At 53.5% G+C, this 19,644-nt stretch overlaps 2 protein-coding genes across 2 annotated transcripts; both read left to right on the top strand.

Moving 5' to 3' along the window:
• The first annotated feature begins 580 nt into the window (after positions 1 to 580).
• NMB (neuromedin B) lies at positions 581 to 4,939 on the top strand. The gene is made up of 3 exons (XM_061999799.1): positions 581 to 729; positions 1,180 to 1,382; positions 4,663 to 4,939. Exons 1-3 carry the CDS (start codon positions 594 to 596, stop codon positions 4,708 to 4,710), a joined length of 387 nt encoding a protein of 128 aa, XP_061855783.1. The 5' UTR covers positions 581 to 593; the 3' UTR covers positions 4,711 to 4,939.
• Positions 4,940 to 14,391: 9,452 nt separating this feature from the next.
• Positions 14,392 to 19,289, top strand: DUOXA1 (dual oxidase maturation factor 1). Its single transcript, XM_061999952.1, has 6 exons — positions 14,392 to 14,538; positions 15,410 to 15,467; positions 16,257 to 16,391; positions 16,552 to 16,765; positions 18,041 to 18,255; positions 19,075 to 19,289. The coding sequence occupies exons 1-6, from the start codon at positions 14,392 to 14,394 to the stop codon at positions 19,287 to 19,289; spliced, it is 984 nt and encodes a 327-aa protein (XP_061855936.1).
• The last annotated feature ends 355 nt before the right edge of the window (positions 19,290 to 19,644 follow it).

Here is a 19,644-nt window from a genome sequence, read left to right as displayed (position 1 = left end):
CACTTCAGACAGAGCAACCCAACCCTCAAGAGCACCACAGTGGGATGCTCTCCTGGTGGAACCTGGAGGAGCCTGGAAACCCCTGAGGGCTGCAGGCAGGTGATGAGCACAACCTGTGTCTTGGGGCCCTCTGATCGAATGCTTTCATCTTTTTACAGACTTCACTTGAGCCCTGGGCATAAACTGTGAAGTAGCCTCTAACGGGGCTGAGGGGGGAGCAGGACGCGCTGCGAGAGCGGGCAGGCGGCACTGAGGGAGCAGGGCGGGCTGAGGGAGCGGGACGCGAGCGGGCAGCGCTGAGGGAGCAGGACGGGCTGCGGGAGCAGGGGTGCGCTGAGGGAGCAGGGCGGGCTGCGGGAGCAGGGCGGGCTGCGGGCGGCGCTGAGGGAGCAGGGCGGGCTGCGGGAGCAGGGCGGGCTGAGGGAGCAGGGCGGGCTGAGGGAGCAGGGCGGGCTGCGGGAGGCGGACGGCGCTGAGGGGCCGGGCATGGCGGGCCATGGGCGGGCAGAGCCCCGGCCCCGCCCCCTCCGCCGTGTATAAGGGCAGCGGCGGCGCGCGGGGCGGGCGGTCGCGTGCCGGTCCCGACACGCGCCATGGCGGCGTTGCGCTGCCTCCTGCTGGTGCTGTGCGGCGCCGCGCTGGGTCCCGCCGTCCGCCTGGACTTCGCCGAGCACCGCAGCCAGGCGGCCAAGATCAAGGTCAACCCCCGCGGCAACCTCTGGGCCACAGGTATCGGGGGCATGCGTGTCGCGGACCGACTGTGAGGTGCGGCTGTGCCCCGCCCCGTCCCCCAGGGCTGCACCGGGGGGGAGTCTCCCGCTCCCCTGTGTACCCCGGCGGGGCGGACTTGGGCTCGGCAGGACCCGTAGCGGGCAGAAGACCTAGTGAGGGGCGAGGCGACCTTCTCCCGCGTCTCTTGGTGACCAGTCCGGCATCGCTTTAGCCCCAGAGATCGCACCAGCAGGAGGGAGAAGTTTCCACAGAGTCCCGTGCGGAAGGAGAGCCCGCTCTGCTGGGGTTTCTCCCCGCTTGTCACGCTCAGCTAACGCGGGCACCGGCTTTACTCGGGGCTTCCTCTCGACTTCGGTCGGCGCGAGGTGGCAGCGAGCGACTCGGCCGGAGCCATAGCCCCTCTCTTCCCAGGCATTTGTGCAGACACACGGGTGTGTTACATTGCAGGTCACTTCATGGGGAAGAAGAGTGTCATGGGCTCCCCGCGCCTGGAGTCGCCAGAGGAGCCTGCAGTGCCAATGGCCTTCGGTCCCTCTCTCAGAGCCTTGCTGGAGGACGTGATGGAACTGCTTACCCGTGAGCTCCTGAAAATCCTCTTGCAAGAGAGACTTTTGGATGAGAACCGAGGAAAATATGACCTTATTGACCAGGTGAATATTGACTGAGATGAAGGGAGATGCTCAGAGCAGGGAGGTGGTGGTGATGTTAATCTGCAATCGCCACCCTTGCTGGAGATGTGAGCATCTGCACAGCTGCTAGAGGCATATCTCCACTTTTCTGCTCCTGTTAACCCTCCTTAAACCACTCCTTAAGACCAGCCATAAAGGGGCAGAGTAGAAGTCTTCCTAGGCTTGTGTCTAGCTGGGCAGTGGACAATAGTCCCAAATGTTTGGGAAGGCTGTGAGGACAAGCAAGGGATGCTGTGACAGAGCTGTGGTAGTGGTGATCAGGGGTTGTTAAGATGCAGAAGAGGATGGCTGACTGCTGTGGCTACCATGAAGAAATGCTCCCTTTTCCAGCCACTGCAGGGACAGGGAAATCCTTTCTCCTCCCTGTTTCAGTAGAGAGAGCCCAAGAGAGACACGGCCCCATATGTGAAGGGAAAGGACTGGAAGAGCTCTAGGGTTTCCAGTGCCCCCGGCTTGGATCTGTGTCACTGTGGTCAGGATCCCTCATTACTGAGGGTCCTGTAGCTTTGTTAGGTTGCCTTGCAGAGGAGAGGTGGGCATTAGTGGTGCTGCTGCAGAGCAGATCTTGAGGAGCAGGCAGGAGCTCTGGTAGTCCTGCAGTGCCTCAGCAGATCCTTAGCTTCTTCGGTGTGGCTTTTGCCTTGAAGCTCACCCACCTCCTGGTGGAAAGCCTTTCCCTGTGAGTGATGCACACACAGAGATCCTCACACAGGATGCAGAGATGGAATTGCTCGATCCGTGTGGCTCTGATTTCTGTTGCCTCATATGTGCTTCCCTGGTGTCTCGCCCTTTCTAGTCCCTGCAGGAAATAACTGAGAGCCCTAAAGAGATGAAGTCTTCTTAGGTGGGTCCTACATGTGGTGTTTCACTGAGCTTCAGTACTTGAGGAGCTATCCAGTAAAGCTGCACACAGGTAAAGCTACTTCTGTTAGCTAGGTTTAGGCAGTGCTTGATCCTATTCTTTGTTTTGTTTTGTTTTTGAAAGGCACAGGTGGAGCAGAGTTGCAGGGTACAAGCTTGAGTACCACTGAGTGTTCAAGTTCCTTCTTGACTTGATTTCAGCAGACTAATGTAAACTGGGGCTTTCTTAGAGAGCTGGTCTCAGTAGAAGGCTTTTCAGCATGAAGACAGAGCTGGGCATAGCTGAAGACACCACCCTGCTCCCCCCTCAGATGTTGCATGCTGTGACCACTGCGCTGCTGCAGCTTTTGCTTCTTGGATGCAACTGAATGGGAGGAGAGGGCTGTGGAGGTCCTGAATCCTTCTCTGTCCTCCCTGGAGAGCCTTTAAGGAGGAGAGTGTTTGCTCCATTAACAGCCTGAGGTGATGGGAGAACTGGTGCATGTGCCTTCTCCATTAAGACGTTTGTGAGCATGTGGTCTGAGCTGCAGTGAACTGTGAGGCTCCTCTCTGTGTAGGGGAGTTGCATGGTCAGTGCTGGTGTTGCAGGGGTGCCAGGACAGGGACTGGGTGCTGGTGCTTGACAGTGCTCTGCTGGCCAGGGGCAGTGCCCAGTGCTGGATAACAGCCTTTGGCATGTGTGTGCTGGCTACAAAGCTCTGCTGCTGGAGGTAATTTGGCTCACATTGGGCAGATGCTGCCTGCCTTGCCACCTGATGTCTCTCCACTGGGAGATGGGATGCCCTGCACACGTGTGGCATCACAGTTTAAGTGCCTGATGTGCAGCTGGCTCCTACCCCTCGCAACTCCCTCAAGCCTCTTGCCTCTCCTCAGCCAGTGCCCTGGTGTGCCGGCTGTCTTCTGGGTGGCAATGGAGACCTTGCTGTGTGATGGGGCTGGTACTGCCCTTGAGGCCCCTCTGAGCACCTCACTAGATGGCTCCTGCCTTCCAGCTCCTGTCTTTGTCACCTGTGCATGTCCTTGTCTCCGAGCTGCTGGGTGATATTACAGGACTACTTTTCCCTGGTGTCTTTGAGTGCTGCCTGTTACGCTTTTCTGTGAGACTTTATTTTTTTCTTGCTTGTGTGGGTGATGCAGTGCCAGTGCAAATTCCTGCCACCCTGACAGCTTTCTGCCTCAGTGTGCCTGTTTTTGAGGTCAGCACCCAGCCTGTGTTGGCATTGATCTGTGTGCTGTATTTGTCACCTGCGCAACAAGCTGTTCAGTAGCTCTGCTCCATGAAACTCTCTGTCCAGCCCCTGCTCAGGATCTGTCCCATCTCAACTCATTTAGAAAAAAACAAGATGCTTCTCTCTTCCTTGGGACCCCTTGGTCAGCCAGGTAGGAATTACTGTGCTCTCCAAGTGTGGCTCTGCTGCTCCAGCACACATGCTATGCCTCAGGACAAGTACCTAGGGAACCAGATTTGTGTCAAAAACCCAATGAGTGTTTCCTTTTCTGAGGGTGTTGCTGGTCCTTCACAAATGGATTCTTTCTTTCTGTGGGACTCCTCTAAGCATTAAATAAATCTCAGGGCTTAGTCTTTTTTTGCTCGTTCTCCTGCCATGTGGGTTAGTCCTTTCAGCTTTTGTCCTAAGATGTTTCCCATTTCTCCACGAAGTGGGAACTCGTTTGCTGCTCTGTGTTTGTGATGACTGAAGTCACACAGAGCAGAAGGGAGCTGCAACCAGAGCAGCTGTGCCTCCAACCACATGTGGCAGGGAGGGCTTGGCTCTCAGCACACTGGGACTGCATGGTGCCACCCTCTTGCTGTGTGTGTCCTGGATTTGGCTGGCAAGGTGAGTCATCCTTATCCCATGTTGTCTTGGGTGTGTGGCAGTATTTCTCCTGGAGACAGGGGGAGACCATGTGCTGTGGAATGGAACAGCTCTATGGCTGTGGGAAGAGCCCTTCTGCAGGAAGGCAGATGCTGCTTTGCATAGCTTTAGGACCTCCAGGCCATACTCAGTCCTACAAAATCCCTCTGTGACTCTGCTGAGCTTTGTGTCTGTCTCTCTGCCCTCTCACACAGCTCTCTGCTGAATCATGCCATGGGGCCACTCTTGCTCTTGAAGCTCAGTCTGGTGGCTACTGCCTTGGTGGGCTGATGAAGCTTGCCTCTGCTGTCTGTGGCTGCAGCCCAGCTTTAGGAGCATGGGAGGAGAGACAGGAGCCAGGCTTCTCTCTCCTTCTCACATGCTATCTCAAGCCACCCGGGAAGTGCCAGCATGGTCCAGCGTGGGACATTTACCTGATTGTCACCCCTGTAGTACCCAGCAGGTGATGCCAGCGGAGGCTGTGTACAGGACACTGTGTCTCACTGTTGTACCTTTTCTTGTAGGAGACAGGGCTTTTAACAAAGGTGCTGGAGAAGTATTTTTCCAACTGAAGCAGTGCAGCCACGGAGGATGAGGTCTGCAGGCTTGGCCATGCGTGGCAGGCGGAGGAGAACATCATCCTTGTGGGTTACTGTAGCAACATCACTTTTATTTATTCTGTCTGTAATGATGTTAACAGTGATTGCTCATAGGAAAAGCAGAGCCTCTGGTATATTTCCTGTATGTTTTCTGCTTTCTTGATGTCTGGTGTGCCCTTGTGAATAAAACTGTCTCTTTGCACAGGCTAGCTCATACATTCCTGGAGTGGGAAGGCAGACCCTCCAAAGGTTGTGCAGGAAGGGAGAGGAGGGGGAGTGGGAGCAACTTGGGGTAGTGGAGGGAAGCCTCTGGCTTCCACAGCCAGCATGGGATGGTGTTTAGCCCCTGCAGCCTCTACTTACTGAGGGAGACACCAACTGCCACGTAGCAGAATGACAAGCTTGGATGAGCCGATCACGCCTCTCACTGCTGGAACAAACCCTCCTGAAAGAAAAGCAGCTCCTTGCTTGTGGGATTTCTGGTTCAAGCAGGGTCTCTGCCTCATACAACTCCTGAGTTTGCAGGTGGGCCTTGGCTGGACCTTCTTCTGCTGTCCCTCATATGCAGAGACTGACTTAAACACTCTAGCTTGGTCTGGAGGGCTGCTTGGTGCACCTTCACCTTGTGCACATCCTCAAGCACTCAGGTGGGCAGTGGTATAGCCCCAGGGTCCTTCATGGTGCAGGACAGATGAAGAAGGTGAAGGGACAAGCAAGGGCTGCCCAGAATGGATGATGGAGCACAGCCCTGTGACCAGGCTCTCCTTCTGCACCTTCTGAAGGTGTTGCTCACCTCAGGGTGTGGGCCCAGTTGTGGGCACAACTAGCATTTGTAATGCTCATATTCACCAAAAAACGAGCCACCAGGTTACCTGTCTGCCCAACCACTTGTCCCCAGCCTTGTCGCCTGGGGCCAACTCCTGGATTTGCTGGCAGCAATTGCTCAGCTGTTGTCAGCTGGTTATGATGTGTTTCAGTAAAAGAACCACTTGTCCAGCACACAAACTCTACCTGTTGGCACCCAGAGCCTGCAGATCTTAGACCAATAAATTAATGTTTCCTTTCCACTTGCAGGGCAGCTTTTGAGCCTCGGGACTCCGCAGTTTCTCAGGTATTTAAAGGTTGGGTTTGGCAGATAAGAACTGAGCATCCTAAAAGTAGCTTGCACTAAACAGTCTTCAAAACCTGGTACTCCCCATCAGATGCCCCAGTGCTGAGGCCTTTCATCCTTCAAGAGATCAGGGCCAGGCTAGGAGAGAGTTTTCTGGAAGGCACGGGATAGTGATTCAGATTTGGGCCAAACCTCTCTTGCCTCACTAGAACAGTTGCACAACTGCAACCCTAGAGGAAAAGCAGCCCCTCACTGCCACTGGAGTCCTCCCACATTGTCTAACCTGCCAGTGAGGAACCCACCTGTTTCCAGCCTCTGTTCCCTTCTGATGTCATAGAATCATAGGATTGTTTTGGTTGGAAAAGATATTTAAGATCAGAGTACAATCCCTCACCTCACGCTGCCAAGCCCACACTAAACCATGTCCTCATGTCCAGCACCTCAGCTACATGGCTTTTCAGTATCTCCAGGGATGGGACTCCACCACTTCCCTGGACAGCCTGTGCCAGTGTCTAACAACTCTCTCCTCACCTCCAACCTAAACCTCCCCTGGTGCAACTTGAGACCATTTCCTTTTGGCTCATTATTCATTACACCCCATAATCCATCCCCCTCAGCTCCAAGCCCAGAGCATTGCCTGGGGTTGTTGTGACTCAAGTGCAGGACCCACCACTTGATCTTCTTGAACCTCACACAATTGACCTCGGCCCATTGCTCTAGCCTGTCCCACCCACCAGCTTTGCTCAGGTGGTGTCCCACTGTCTCTCAGTGTCACTTGTTGCTGGGGCTGCAGGAACCTGTATTGTTTTTCCCCAGGCTTACTGCTGCCCACTGGGATGTGAGTGACCCCCAGCTTGCCTTTCATTTGCTGTAGCAAGACCTTGGCTTAAAGCTAATTATAAGCAAGAAAAATAATGACATAGCATATTATGTTTGACACTGGAACAGACCAGATGCCTCTCAGCCGGCAGTGTGATGGATTAATGGGATTCTTGACCTGATATCATGGGCCCACCAGCTCATGTCCTGTGCGTGGGAGGGCAAGCAGGTTCCTGACCATCACAGCACAAACCTGTTGTGAGGTACCCAAGATCCTCATTCTCCCAGCCACCCAGCAAGAACCTGTCCAACTACCTGTCTGTCCCCTGTCTGCCCCTGTTGCTATCTCATGGCTCAGGGTAAAGATGAGGAGGTCACTGTGTAATTAGCATTATGGGCAAAACAGACTCGACTTGGAGAATGGAGTTTATTGTCAAGTAATACAATACAGACTTTTAAGTACTGGTTCAGGCTTTGGAAACAAATAAATTCCCTCAAGCATTTTTGCACTTGAGGACAGCATGTCTCCTCCCCTTTGCCAGGCCCCACATGACTTCCAGCCCCTCTCCTCCCCTTGTCATCACTGCAGCTTGTGCTCAGTCTCTTTAGTGAAGTAGCCAGATGTGTTCAGCTCATAGCAGTTTCCAGTGTGCAGCACCTGCCTTGGACACTATCCCAGAAGTGTAGGGTAACTCAGGCTGGAGAGAACGTCTGCAGAGCTCTAGTCCAGCCATCTGCCTAAAGCAGGGTCAGCTCTGGGGTCAGACCAGGTTACTCGGGGCTTTGTCCCATCAGGTATGAGGCTGACCGACCTGCTCCACTTGGCTCTTCCAGTGTTCTTTCTTCTCCCACACAGACAAGCAACCAGTCAATCCCCAATCCCTCTTCAATTTAAATTACAAACTGAGGGACAGAAAAACTTTTGAGACATACTAATTTTTGGCAATTACATTTGCCTTTCTGACCTTTACCATGCACAGTGTTTCAGTGCAATGCTCTGTCACTCACCAGGTCGTATTCCTTGGGGCTTTCCAGGACTAAAGCTTTGCGTCTAGGATAGGGAAAGAGTAAATTCTTCAGGTGTTTCCCCCCCCCCCCCCCCCCAGTTCTGTGTTTGTACCCCATGCTGTTCTGGGTTCTTGAATCCATGCTGCTGCTTGGACTCAAGAGCTTGCTCACAGCAGAGCTTGCTACTTCTGCACAACACAGGCAGAGATGCAATGAGGCCAGTGACTCAACTGAGGTCATGGGGACAACTTCCCTGGGGCACAGGGACCACTACACAGCAGAGCTGTGGCACAGACCCTCAGAAACCCTGACAGTGCAAAGTGTGGACATCTGTGATCCTAGCTGGTCTGGACTTCCATCACAACCTGTGGCCAGGGTACAACCCCGAGGACGGGAGAAGAACATGAAATGAGATAAGGGGAACGAAGACAAGCCACCTCCACCACTGACCTCAGTTTCTGTCTGGCTGCAGGACTGCCCCATGAGGAGGAGCTGCCTGAGAGAGTTAGTTGTGAAAGTCCACTGCCACCACTTGGTGTCATTGGTGTCCCGGGCTTAAGCAAAGTGCTCCCAGCTGTGCTCATTCACACGGGATGGGCTCCTCTGACACGCCCTCAGCAAAGACATCTGGACGCAGGTTGGTGTGTTCCCTTTGTCAAGGTGTCTTGAGACCACTCTTCCATAGGAGACCAACAAATCAGGCAATGAGGAAGGGACAGAAAGAGGCAGAAAGAAAACCAGGTTGCCATCATGAAGCAAAAGGCTCTTAGTCTCCTAAACAACTTTATAACACCCCATGCTTCTCCACAGAAAGCTCTTCTTATCCTGACATGGACTCCAAAACCTGACCTGACCAATGTCAGGTACAGCCTGTACAGAGACTGAGAGAGCCTGAGGAAGTGGGTGTCCAGAGCCTGGCATCCCTGTTGCCTTGAAAAATGATTTCTAGGTCACAGGGTATCAGATCAGAAGCAGCAGATCCATGTACACACTGGTGGGAAGACTACTTAAGCTCTCTAGTTCAACCTCTCACCCACAGCAGGACTGTGGGCAACTGCAAGACACTATCCAAAGTGACACGTGGTGGAACAGGACCACTTGGTGGGAAAAGCTCTGCATCCCAACCCACAAGCCTTTGTGACACTCAAAGCCAATATAAAACATGCATGGGAGACCTGGCCAGTCTCAGATATCCTGTCTTGGATATCATCCACCACAAAGCTCCTCCTCCTGCTCCAAGATCTGCAAGTTCATCCACAGCAAGAAGTGGTCCATGCCCAAGTGGAAGGACTCTGTTTATAAGAGGCCCTTGGAAGGTTCTGGGACAGCGAGAACATCTTGCAAGATCAAAACTGGCTGGAGGGTGGTTCGACAATCACTACAAAAACCTGCACTAGTTCCAGCTGGATTGAACTACCTGTGGCATGTAAGCTAAGGTGATCCCATCTCTGCTTGCAGCCTAACTTGAATCTATGGGTTTTCTATTTTTTTTACATGTTAAGCAAGCAGTTGGTTGTAATTTCTGATATGATGCCTTCACACTGTGAAGGCCCTTGGGCCTTTCCACAGCTTTTCTGGCAGCTGCACGTTTTCTTGTTATTGTGCTATTGGCACTTTTGCCTGGATGGAAGAAGCAAGTATTCAAATGATCTTCTGCTGAGAGCTGGGATGTGGGGTGCAGTGCTTGGATATGCTCAGACACAGAGCTGCATCACAGCCTGAGGTGGAGTAGCATTGCTCTGTGCATTAATTTCAAGCCTGGCAGGGAGACGGTTGATGCAAGAGTTCCATGGGAGAATGTGTATCACTTTAATTAGGCCTCTCACAATAGGGATTACAATAGGGTGAAAGCTTCTCTCAAAGTTGCAGCCTGGGATGAAAGTGCTAATTGCCACACAGTATATCATTAACACACCCCAGCAAAGCTTGGAAAAGCTCAGCTCTCTGATAGTTGCATCAAACTGGCAGGTAAGGCTGTTATCTGTGGGGACATGGCTCCCCAAGCTGGGAGGGTAAAAATCTCTGATTAAATGTGTCCCAAAGGTCAGGGCATCTCCCAACACTCAGAACAGCAGGAGCTCTGACGGATGAGTGGGGCCCTCAGGGACAAGGCTGGACAGAACAAGGGATTGTGGCTTTAAACTGAAAGAAGAGATTGAGATATTATAAAGAAGTTCCTCCCTGTGAGGGTGGTGAGACACTGACACAGGTTGCCCAGAGAGGTTGTGGCTGCCCCATCCCTGGAGGTGTTCAAGAGCAAGTTGGATGGGGCTTTGAGCAACCTTGGCTAGCGGAATGTGTCCCTACCCATGGCAGGAGGTTGGAACAAGATGAGATTTGAGGTCCCTTCCAACTCAAATCGTTCTTTGAATCTGGGAGCTGACAACACCATTTGCTTTTTAGTGGAAAGACAACATCTCTTAGCAAAGATATTGAATGGGAAGTGATGTCCTGCCCCCCTCCAACTCCTGGGTGTTGAGGTACCCACTCTGACCCTCACACTCTCCTTCCTCATATCACTCTGCTCCAGCAGCTGTTGCAGAGCTGCAACATGGGGATCAGGGCAGCTGCAAGTGGCACTTGGGGCCTGTGAAATAAGAGAGAAGAGCTGGAACTGCAGCACTCATCCAGGCTGGGCAATGCCAGTGATGTACATGTCACTTGAGAAGGAACATGGACTGGCCCCAGCCCCTTATTGGGATATCCCCCTCCTTGTCACAGGCTTGGTGCCCGTAGGGTCAAACATAGAAATATTCTAGAGGGCAAGAAGGCAGCTGGGTTTCCATCCCCTGGGTCTCTGAGAGCACACAGAAACCTGCAGGAGCACTGTCAGCAGCTGAGAGCCTGTTTGAGTGTGGGAGCAAAGACAACAAAGCAGCCCCAAGAAAGATGCCTCTCCTGGCACATGCCTCTGAGGTCCAGGCCATAGGAGATTTGTTGGTCTCCTATATAGTGGCTCTTGGAAGGAGCAGAGGACTGAACACTCAACACAATTTTAGGATGAGGATTTCCTTGAAGTATTGCTGAAACCCTTCCTCATTCAAATCCCACTGGGATAACAGGTGGTTCCTTCTGAGCTCTGCCTCTATGTCTGGCATCCCTCTCAGTTGACACTGAGCTGTCTCCATGAGATTACAAAACCCAGCTCACTGGGAAGCGTAGTGGGCAACAACACCTTCCCCTTCTCTTAAAATCTCTAAGCAACTTCCAAGCAGAGCTGGAAAAATAGATCTTTCTTGCAACCAAATCTAGAGCCAAACCATGACCACAGCATGGTGAACCTCTTCATTCAACTAGGTGGCAACTGGGCAAAGGGGGTCCCTCCATCCTTCCTCCTGTCCTCTCTTCAGACTGCTCCATCACGGGTCATTCAGCTGTTGTAAAGAATCCTGGGCAAGGAGCTGCACCCAAACGTCATGACTGGATACTAGACATGCTTCATCACCACATAGCCCCATCCTGACCCCAGCTGCAGCATCCTCCACACCAGGGATGAGGACAAAGGGATGATGGGGACAGCCAAAGCAAACACACACCATGACTGTTCCACTGGCACCAATGGGTCAGGCAGGAGTCCTCTGCACAGCCACTCAGGGCTCTCTTGCTCTGTCCCCACAACTGCCTCCGTGTCTGGGCATGTCCCACACCTTTCCTGCCTCTAGTCCTGGCACTGTGAGCGGCAGCGGCTGATCCAACACTCAGCAGCTGCTTGTGCAAGAGGTGATGGGTGCTGCTGCTCTCAGCCCCACCTCCTGGGTGACCTGGATCGGGTGACTCATCCCATCCCTGCTCACCCTGTCCATCACTCCATCACTCATGAGTGAGTGAAGTGGAAGGCACTGCCCAAGCCAGGGCAGGGTGCTGACGGTGGGAGCAGCACCCTGAGTGTGAGGCTGCCAGCTCCTGGCGAGCAGGAACAAGTCCCCAGATCTGTTCCCTGCAAACTGTCCACACCTTTACTACCTGCATAAATACCCAGAAAAGTTAAGAAGATAGGAACATTTCCTCCCCCCCACACATTCCAATTATTATCATGGCCTCAGACTTGCCATATAAACTCTTCATGGATGAAGTGCTGGATGAGGTGTAAATCCAGTTTTCCCACTCTTGCCAGACCACAACGCTATCAGCACCTCAAGAAAGTGAACCAATCCCCCACCACCATCATTCCCCATTTCCAACACTGATCACTGCTGGGGACAGATGAGGGGAGCAGAGCAGCCCAGGGAGCTAGTCTGATGTCCTTGTATACCAATGCTATGTTACTGAGGGCGTTCTTTAGAGAACAAAGGACATTTCCTCCTCCTCCTTTAATTTTTGGCAATGGCATCATCCCAAAAGATACATTGGTGATACTCATCTGAAGAGCATAAACCCCACAGTGCCTTGACCCCTTCCCCAGGCAGACCTTGTACCTTGGTTTGGCCAAGCCAGTACAGAGCTCATCCTCAGCTGCCACTCCCAGCTTCAGGGAGTGAGACAAGTGATGGTCTAACCCCAGGCCAGACCACTTCTTATCCTGCTTACCACCCCACACAGTCATGCTTTCACCATCTTAATTAATCTTACCCTTCCAATTACCAGGTACCTCCCAGTTATCCCTCTCCCACACTGGTGAGAGAGGTATTTCCACTCTTCCAAGAGGTCCAAAGTGTCCACGATTGCCCCGCAGGATCTGCACCATTTGACGTGAAGTACACATCTTGCTCTGCTTCGCAGATGCTGCCTGAGCTGCCACATCTGTGACAGCACCTGCACGGGCAGCCACCGCTGCATCACAGCCCTGCACATGCCTTCCCTAGCCACATCACTCTTTGTTTAAATTTCCATATAGATATATATATTTGGTCTTCAGAGCGGGTATCATCAGTCTGAGACAGAATCATAGAATCATTAGGGTTGGAAAAGACCTTTCAGATTATTGAGTCTGACCACTTGAGGGGGAATGGCAAGGTCTTTGCCCAGAAATGCCTTGTTTCCTGCTGGGCATGAATTAAAACTTTACCTTCCTCTGCTAAAGGGAAGCAGAGCTTTTCAGGGCACCCAGCCAGGCCACCTTCTGCGATGCGGAAAGAAATACGATGGGGATGGCAGTAATTGTGATAGTTTCAGAGAAAAGCCCCCAACTCTGGGTCAGGAGATGTTTGGGTTTTTTTTCCCCGTGCTGGGGCATCTCAATATCAATGCAACCTGTGTCAGACAACCAAAATGCCACTATGAGAGAAAACCCCAAAAGCCTGAATTTCCACAATCCACACCCTGTGGCCAGGTCAGTAACCTGAGCGTAATGGGACTGGAAGCCCCTCTAGATCTGTCTGTCTCTGATGGTCCCCCGTGCCAGCTGCTGTGTCACCTTCCCTGGTGACTGACAGGTTGGCCTGCCAGTCCTTCCCAAGTATCCTCTGCAGAGGGATGAATTCAGGAGCAGGGACAAGGAGATTGCACACCCACAACCCCATATGAGATGATCTCAGCCGGGATGCTTCACTGAGCAGTGCAGGTGAGGGCTTGGAAAACCTCTGCTGCTCTCTCCAGCAGATTCCCGTCCAGGAGACTGTCAGCCTCGGGGTCTTCGTGCCGTAAGGAACCACTGGAGTTTTCATCTCTGCAGGAAAAGTCGAGCACAAGAAGGGCAAAGTTCCCCCCGGTGTTACTCCTGTCCGCGAGGCTGCGCGACACCGTGCCAGCCCTGAGCAGCCCTTCCTGCGCCGGGCTCGGCGGGAGTGCGGAGGGGCAGCTGGGCCGCGGGTAAGGCTGCAGCCACCTCCGGAGGCGGGCACCGTGAAAACGCCGTGAGACGCGAGCGGTGAGAGGCGGCTGGCGCCGGGCCCGCCGCGCCGGGAGCAGCGAGCGCACCGCGCCGTCCCGCAGCGCGGCTCCGCGCCTCCGCCCGCGCTCGCGTCGGACGCGCCGCAGGTAGGCTCGGCGCGGCCAGGGGGCACGGGAGGCTCTGCCGCTGCTGCTGGGATGGTCCCCGTTCCCGAGGGCTGCTGAGTAGCCCTCTCCTAGCAGGGAAGTGCCTTGGCCAAGTGCTGTGGCAAAACCCACGTGTGGCTCCCCCAGCAGCATCCTTTTGCCTGCCGCCGCACGGCACCGGCTCCATCCAGCTCCTGAGGCAGAGGGCTGGCGGTGGTGATGCTGACGGGGGACAGGCAGCTTCTCTGTCACCCCTGAGTTACTCCTATTTCCTTGGGCAGCAAGGAGCCACCTCCACTCGGGGCTCAGCGAGCAGCAGCCCGACAGGGCACAGCCCGCGAACTGTGGGTGAGGTGATTCAGCCAGCGCCTCAAGCACCGCGCTCACAGCGGGAGGCAGAAGTGTGATAGGAGCTGAACCAGAGAGGGTGGGAGCACGAGCAAGAGACCAGGGGTCAAAAACAGGCAGAGAAGGCAGCAAGAGACCCAGTGATGTGTGCACGTCTTGTTGTGTCTTAGGGACAACCTGAGCATTGTAGTGGGTGCCCCGGTGACTCCAAACCTACTTTGTTCTGGGGTGTACCCCGGGGAGATGGAGGGCTCCTGTGGGACATGTCTGAGCACACCCCCAGATGCAGGACTGTGATGTTCATGGGCATTGGAGGTGCATGCACAGCTGTGCCCAGAGCAAGTAGGCAGGAGGTGGCTCTGCAGAGAAGGCTGCAGAGAGTGGAAGCGTGGAGGTGATTTTCTCCCCAGGGTCTCTCTGGGTGTTGGTTTCCATCCATCCCCAGCAGCAGGATGACACTGTGGAATGGCTCCTTTCCCTTCTACCCTGGTGCCAATGCATGCTTCCCCTTCAACACCACCCGGGCCGTCATCATCTCCATCTTCCTCTCTTTGTTGGCTACTTTCATCATCATCCTGCCAGGGATTCGGGGCAGGGAGGTAAGTGGAGGCGCAGGGGGAGCTCAGCCCTCTGGTCCCTGGCCTGTGCATCCCACTTGCCTCCTCTTTCTCACCTTAAAAAAACAGATCTGAGGAGCAAATATGCCCACAGGGTCGTGGCAAGGGCTCAGGGGTCTCTAGCAGGCCATGAGAGTGAGCTCCAGCCGAAGCTGGAGACACCAAACTCCACCAACTCAGTCATGAGGCATCCAGGTCTGAGCTTGGCTGGATTCCACTGTGAGCAAAAGTGAGTGATTTTCCAGGAGCAGAAAAACAGGGCGAGGCTGAAAGATCTTGCTCCACCTTCCATGAAACCCAAACAAAAGAAGGAGGGGTGCACTGTGCATGGCCCAGCACCGCTCCAGGGGGCTGTGCATGGCCAAGGGACCCTGCTGCGAGCCCACTGCTCACGTGCCATGAGCTTGTTGTGTGCTTGGCTTTGCAGTAGGCCTGGCTGAGAGGCTTCTTCCCCTGAGTGGACACACAACAAACCCCTAGCTGTGGCCAGCTGCCAACATGCCTAAAACTGTGAGGCTTGGGCTCTGTGTGTAAATCTCAGCTCAGGATTATTAAAGGGAGTGTCTCCATTCTCCTTCCCAGAAAGGTTATGGCACATCTTTCTCAAATGGGCTGTTTTGACCTTCTTGCTCTTCTTGTATCTCCCTGCTGCCTCCCCCACCCCATGGCATGGATGCCTCAGTCACATGGCCCCCTGCATACCACCTACCTGCAGAGCCCATGGAGTGACTCCCCAGGAGAGGGACAGGCCCATTTCTCACCAGCTGGCATTTCTAAATGACATGCTTGGTGCTGAGGTCCTGAGGTCCCCCTGACTGAGACCTGTTCCTCCTCCTCTCTTCACCCCTTGCAGAGACTCTTCTGGTTCCTGCAGGTGGTAGTGGGCCTCTTCGTGGGAGCAGTGGTCCTCAGTGAGTACCAGGGTCCCGGGGGGAAGCTCAAGGATGCCCAAGACATAAGGGACGGAGGAGCAAGGTGGGAGAGGGTGAGCAGAGCAGCCAAGCAGCAAGTCCAGCCCCTAGAATGAGTTTATGAGGAGGACTGATCCCCATCTGTGCCTGGGACCTGGCTCTAGCAAGTGGTGGGAGGTGCAAGCACCTGTCTAGTTTGGGTATTAGGAAGAACTTCACTGAGAGGCTTGTTAGACACTGGCACAGGCTGCCCAGGGAGGTGGTGGAGTCCTCATCTCTGGAGATATTGCAAAGCGGTGTAGCTGAGGTGCTGAGGGACATGGTTTAGTGGTGGGCTTGATCGTGGTTGCACTTGATGATCTTAAAGGTCTTCTCCAACCAAATAGTTCCATGATTCTGTCTCCTCTTTGAAGGCTGGTGGTCATGTGTTCAGACCACCTCCAGGACAGTCACCAAAGGCCCACTGCCAACTGCCAGGGGATCCAGACAAATGGAGAGGTGTTTAGATGAAGACCAGTGCCTGGATGGGGCCCACACATCAGTCCCATTGCCTCTTGGGCTGGGGAAAGCCCTGGGGAGAAGCCAACTCAAGTGGGGCTTTCAGGGTCCTGGGTCAGGGTTGATGTTGGGGAAGGTCATATGAGGCTTCTGCTCATTAGGGCTTACAACCCAGGCCTTGCCCTTGGCATGGGGTAGAGGATGCTCAAGCCAAGATGGCCATCATAGCAGGTGCTTCTAGCACTAGATGTCTTGCCTTCAGGCCATGACTAACCTTTGAAGTCTTCACAGCTTCACAGTTCAGCAGGGACTGGGAGACTGGCTGGGTGACAGCAAACACCTCTTACAAGTCCTTCAGCCGTGCCCTGGTGAATGTGGATATTGGGGTGCACATTGGCCTGGCAGGAGTGAACATCACACTGGTGGGTGAGTGTATATCACAACAGGAGGGGCTGGGTGCAAGTTTGTCATTCATGCGCCTGGGTACTGACACTGACTGCTGGGCCCTCAAGCACCCACACCAGCAGTTCTTGGAGCTGACTCTGAGGCTGAGAAAGGTCCTTAGCCTATCATCTCCTTCCGGCAGGAAACCCAGTGAATCAGGTCAACGAGACCATTGACTACAATGAGCATTTTTCCTGGAGCTTTGGTGCAGACTATGACCACAGCTACAGCGAGGGGCTGGAGCAGGGGCTGCCCAGCCCCATCCTCTACGTGGCAGAGAAGTTCACCACACAGAGCCCTTGCGGCATGCACAGGCAGTACCGCATCTCTGGCCACTACGCATCCCTCACACTGTGGTAAGTTAGAGGAAGTCAGCCCTATCTCTGCTCTGTGGGGAGGTGCAAAGAACTAGGCAGAGCAAGGGGAGCTTGATGGAGCCACTCTCTTCCCTGTAAGGCGATGCCAAAGCCTTGGATGGTGTCTGGTACCCCAGCCTTCTACAGAACCTCCTGGCCTACCCATCTCCCCAGAGTCTGCTCTTGTGTCCTCCGTCCTGATGTGCAAAATTGCAGCTGGAGAAAAATTATTATTAATTTAAAGGGAAACAAAGGCAACTTTGTGGGGCTTACAATGCAAGGTCCTCTATGAAGCAAGATGTGGAGCCCTACCAGGACCAGCCATGGAGGGCTTCCTCCTGCATGCCCAAGAGGACATGAGACCTGCTGGTAGGGAATGGTGGGGACCATCAAGAGGATGCACAGAGGCTGTCTCATGGGGTAAAGCTGAGACCCCTTATGTGCCTTGTAATTCTGAAGTTTCAGAGCATCCCCACATATTTCAGAGGCCATGGGAAAGGGCATTGCAATTCCCTCTGCGGATGCAGGCTCCAAGTCCTTGCCCACATCTACTTTTTTGTTTTCAGGAAAAATAACTAGCTGTGCCCCAACCTTCTTGCTATTGAGAAGGAGTATCCCAAGGCAGGGAAGTTGATGTAAACTTATTTTTCATTATTATTCTTGGAATGAGAAGAATTCAGAATCTGAATCAGACAGGCTCACCTCTTCCAGTGAGCTAAACCCCAAGCACAGGGCAGGGCTGTGGCTGGGCTCACTCCAGGTGCTGCTGATTCAGATGTGGGAATGGCCCATTGTGTGGTTCTGCAAACAAAGGTCTCTCTTGACAACACTCTCCCTTTGAATGGGTGGGAACTGCCCGGGGGCAGACAAGAGAACAAGAGAGAGAGTTAACAAGGGGAGAACAAGAGTCAGAGTTAATTTGGAGGGATCTCAAGAGGTTTCCACTCCAATCCCCCACCCAATACAGGGCTGATGTCAAAGTCATATCAACGCCCTTGGGGCTTTGTGAATTTCAACATGGAATGTCTCCTGGCGTGGAGATCCCTCTGCACCGCTACGGGACCTGCCCCACAGCTCCATCATTCACACTCTTACAGAATCATTTGGGTTGGAAGGTATCTCCTTGAGCTCAGTCTGTCCAGCCCACCTGCTCAAGCAAGGCAAGCCATGGCAGGTTGCCCAGGGCTGTCTTCCTCTGTTGGGATGGGGAGAGGAGACCCTGAGAAGGGTTTCCCAGTGTGACACCTTCTGCTTCATTCTGTGGTCCTTTCGCAGGATGGCCTTTTGCACGTGGCTCATTTCCATCCTATTGTTCTCCATGCCCATCCTGGTCTACGGCGGTTACATGCTCCTGCTCACTGCTGCGCTGATGCTTTTCTCACTGCTCTTCTTCTTCACTGCGAGGAACACTCTGAAGTGTCCCATCCAGTTTGGCCCAGCTTCCCTGAAAACAGACTATGGTGGATCGTTTTGGCTGACATTAGTAACAGGTGAGTGCTCATCTTGCTCCCGAGGCTTTCCTTCTCCATCCCTGCAGTGATGATGCTCAGTGATACCCCGACAGAGCCTCATCCCTTCTGTCTCCATGGCTCATCATAGATTTTTTTTTCAAACAACATGCAAAAATTCAGGATACCATCATCAAGACTTGGGGAAAAAGAGCTGAGCAGCCAGGAGGTCTGAATGGCCAAAGTTATCTTCATAGAGTTGTGCCCAGAGGACCACCATGAGAACTGCAGATTTCAGAGTCAGGGAAGACCTGGCTTGGGGGAACTGTCGGGGATGTATTTCCCAGTCTCTCCCAGTCCTTGCCCACAGCAGGACTAATCTCAGAGCCCCAGAGCCTTGTTCAGTCTGATGGTGGACGTCCTCATGACTAGAGATCCCCTCTGACTTTCAGGACCTGCCCCACAGCTGTCTCACTCATGGGCAGCATTTCTTTTTATCAAAACAGAATTTCTCATGCACTTCCAAGAAAAGGCAAGCTCTTTTCCAAAAGCACAAGATGGTAATTAAGACATCCTGTAGACTCCTCATTTTCAGGCTAAACAAGCCCAGCCCTCCAGCTTTTCAGCACACATGGTGGGCCCCAGCCCCACCTCTCTTGGTCATCTGTCTTAGTTCAGTGACATCTCTTCTGCGTTGGGGGCTCAAACTGAATCCAGATGTGGAGAGGGAAATTTCACCTTCCCTTATCTCCTAGGTGATGCCACATACTGTTAGCACCCAACCTCAGATCCAGGTCTGGATGGGGCTGGGACACAGCAGGCAGGACATGCTAACATGTCTCCCCACATTGTGCATTGTAGGGCTGCTGTGCCTACTGCTAGGGTCAGGAGTCATCATTCTGAACTCCATACAGCCAGCGAAGCTGAAGCTTGTCTTTAACCTGGATGAGGGAAAGGGAGAAGAAGAGGAGAGGCTGGACAATTCCTGTGTGGCAGCCAAGCCCAGCTGCTCTGCGCAGGACATGCTGATGGTCCCCGTGGATGAGCTGTGTGAGGTGACAGCCACGCGGCTGTGAGGCTGGCGGGAGGCAGGACAGAGGCCGAAGGCACCTCTCCTCAATTCACACTCTGGCCCAACCCTACCAGGAGCACAGGTGGGAAGAGACACAACAAGAGCTGGGTCAAGAATAGCTTAGTCCAGAATAGTGTCACAAATATGACAGTTTGCCCTTGTTTGGGGGTTTGTTGTTCTTGTTTTACTCACCAGCAGCTTGAAGAACTTTTGGGGTGAGGACAATCCATGCCCCATCCCTCTCTGTCCACAGGGCTACTGCCCTTTTCCTTACTCCATCCCCAACAAACCCTAAGAGTCCTCCCTAAGATTTAGAGACTAAACCAGAACAAACTGGAGAGAAACCAAATAACCACAAG

Source organism: Colius striatus, chromosome 7, assembly GCF_028858725.1.
Source record: "Colius striatus isolate bColStr4 chromosome 7, bColStr4.1.hap1, whole genome shotgun sequence".
NCBI classification, from domain to species: domain Eukaryota; kingdom Metazoa; phylum Chordata; class Aves; order Coliiformes; family Coliidae; genus Colius; species Colius striatus.
The sequence above is the reverse complement of the archived record's forward strand: the minus strand, read 5'-3'. Positions and strand labels throughout refer to the sequence as shown.

Excerpts from the sequence above, each read along its gene's own strand:
- NMB (XM_061999799.1), top strand. The coding sequence starts at position 594 with ATGGCGGCGTTGCGCTGCCTCCTGCTGGTGCTGTGCGGCGCCGCGCTG. Across the intron at positions 730-1,179 it reads CGGCAACCTCTGGGCCACAG|GTCACTTCATGGGGAAGAAG; the intron begins GTATCGGGGGCA and ends GTTACATTGCAG. Across the intron at positions 1,383-4,662 it reads AATATGACCTTATTGACCAG|GAGACAGGGCTTTTAACAAA; the intron begins GTGAATATTGAC and ends CTTTTCTTGTAG.
- DUOXA1 (XM_061999952.1), top strand. The coding sequence starts at position 14,392 with ATGACACTGTGGAATGGCTCCTTTCCCTTCTACCCTGGTGCCAATGCA. Across the intron at positions 14,539-15,409 it reads CAGGGATTCGGGGCAGGGAG|AGACTCTTCTGGTTCCTGCA; the intron begins GTAAGTGGAGGC and ends CACCCCTTGCAG. Across the intron at positions 16,766-18,040 it reads TACGCATCCCTCACACTGTG|GATGGCCTTTTGCACGTGGC; the intron begins GTAAGTTAGAGG and ends GTCCTTTCGCAG.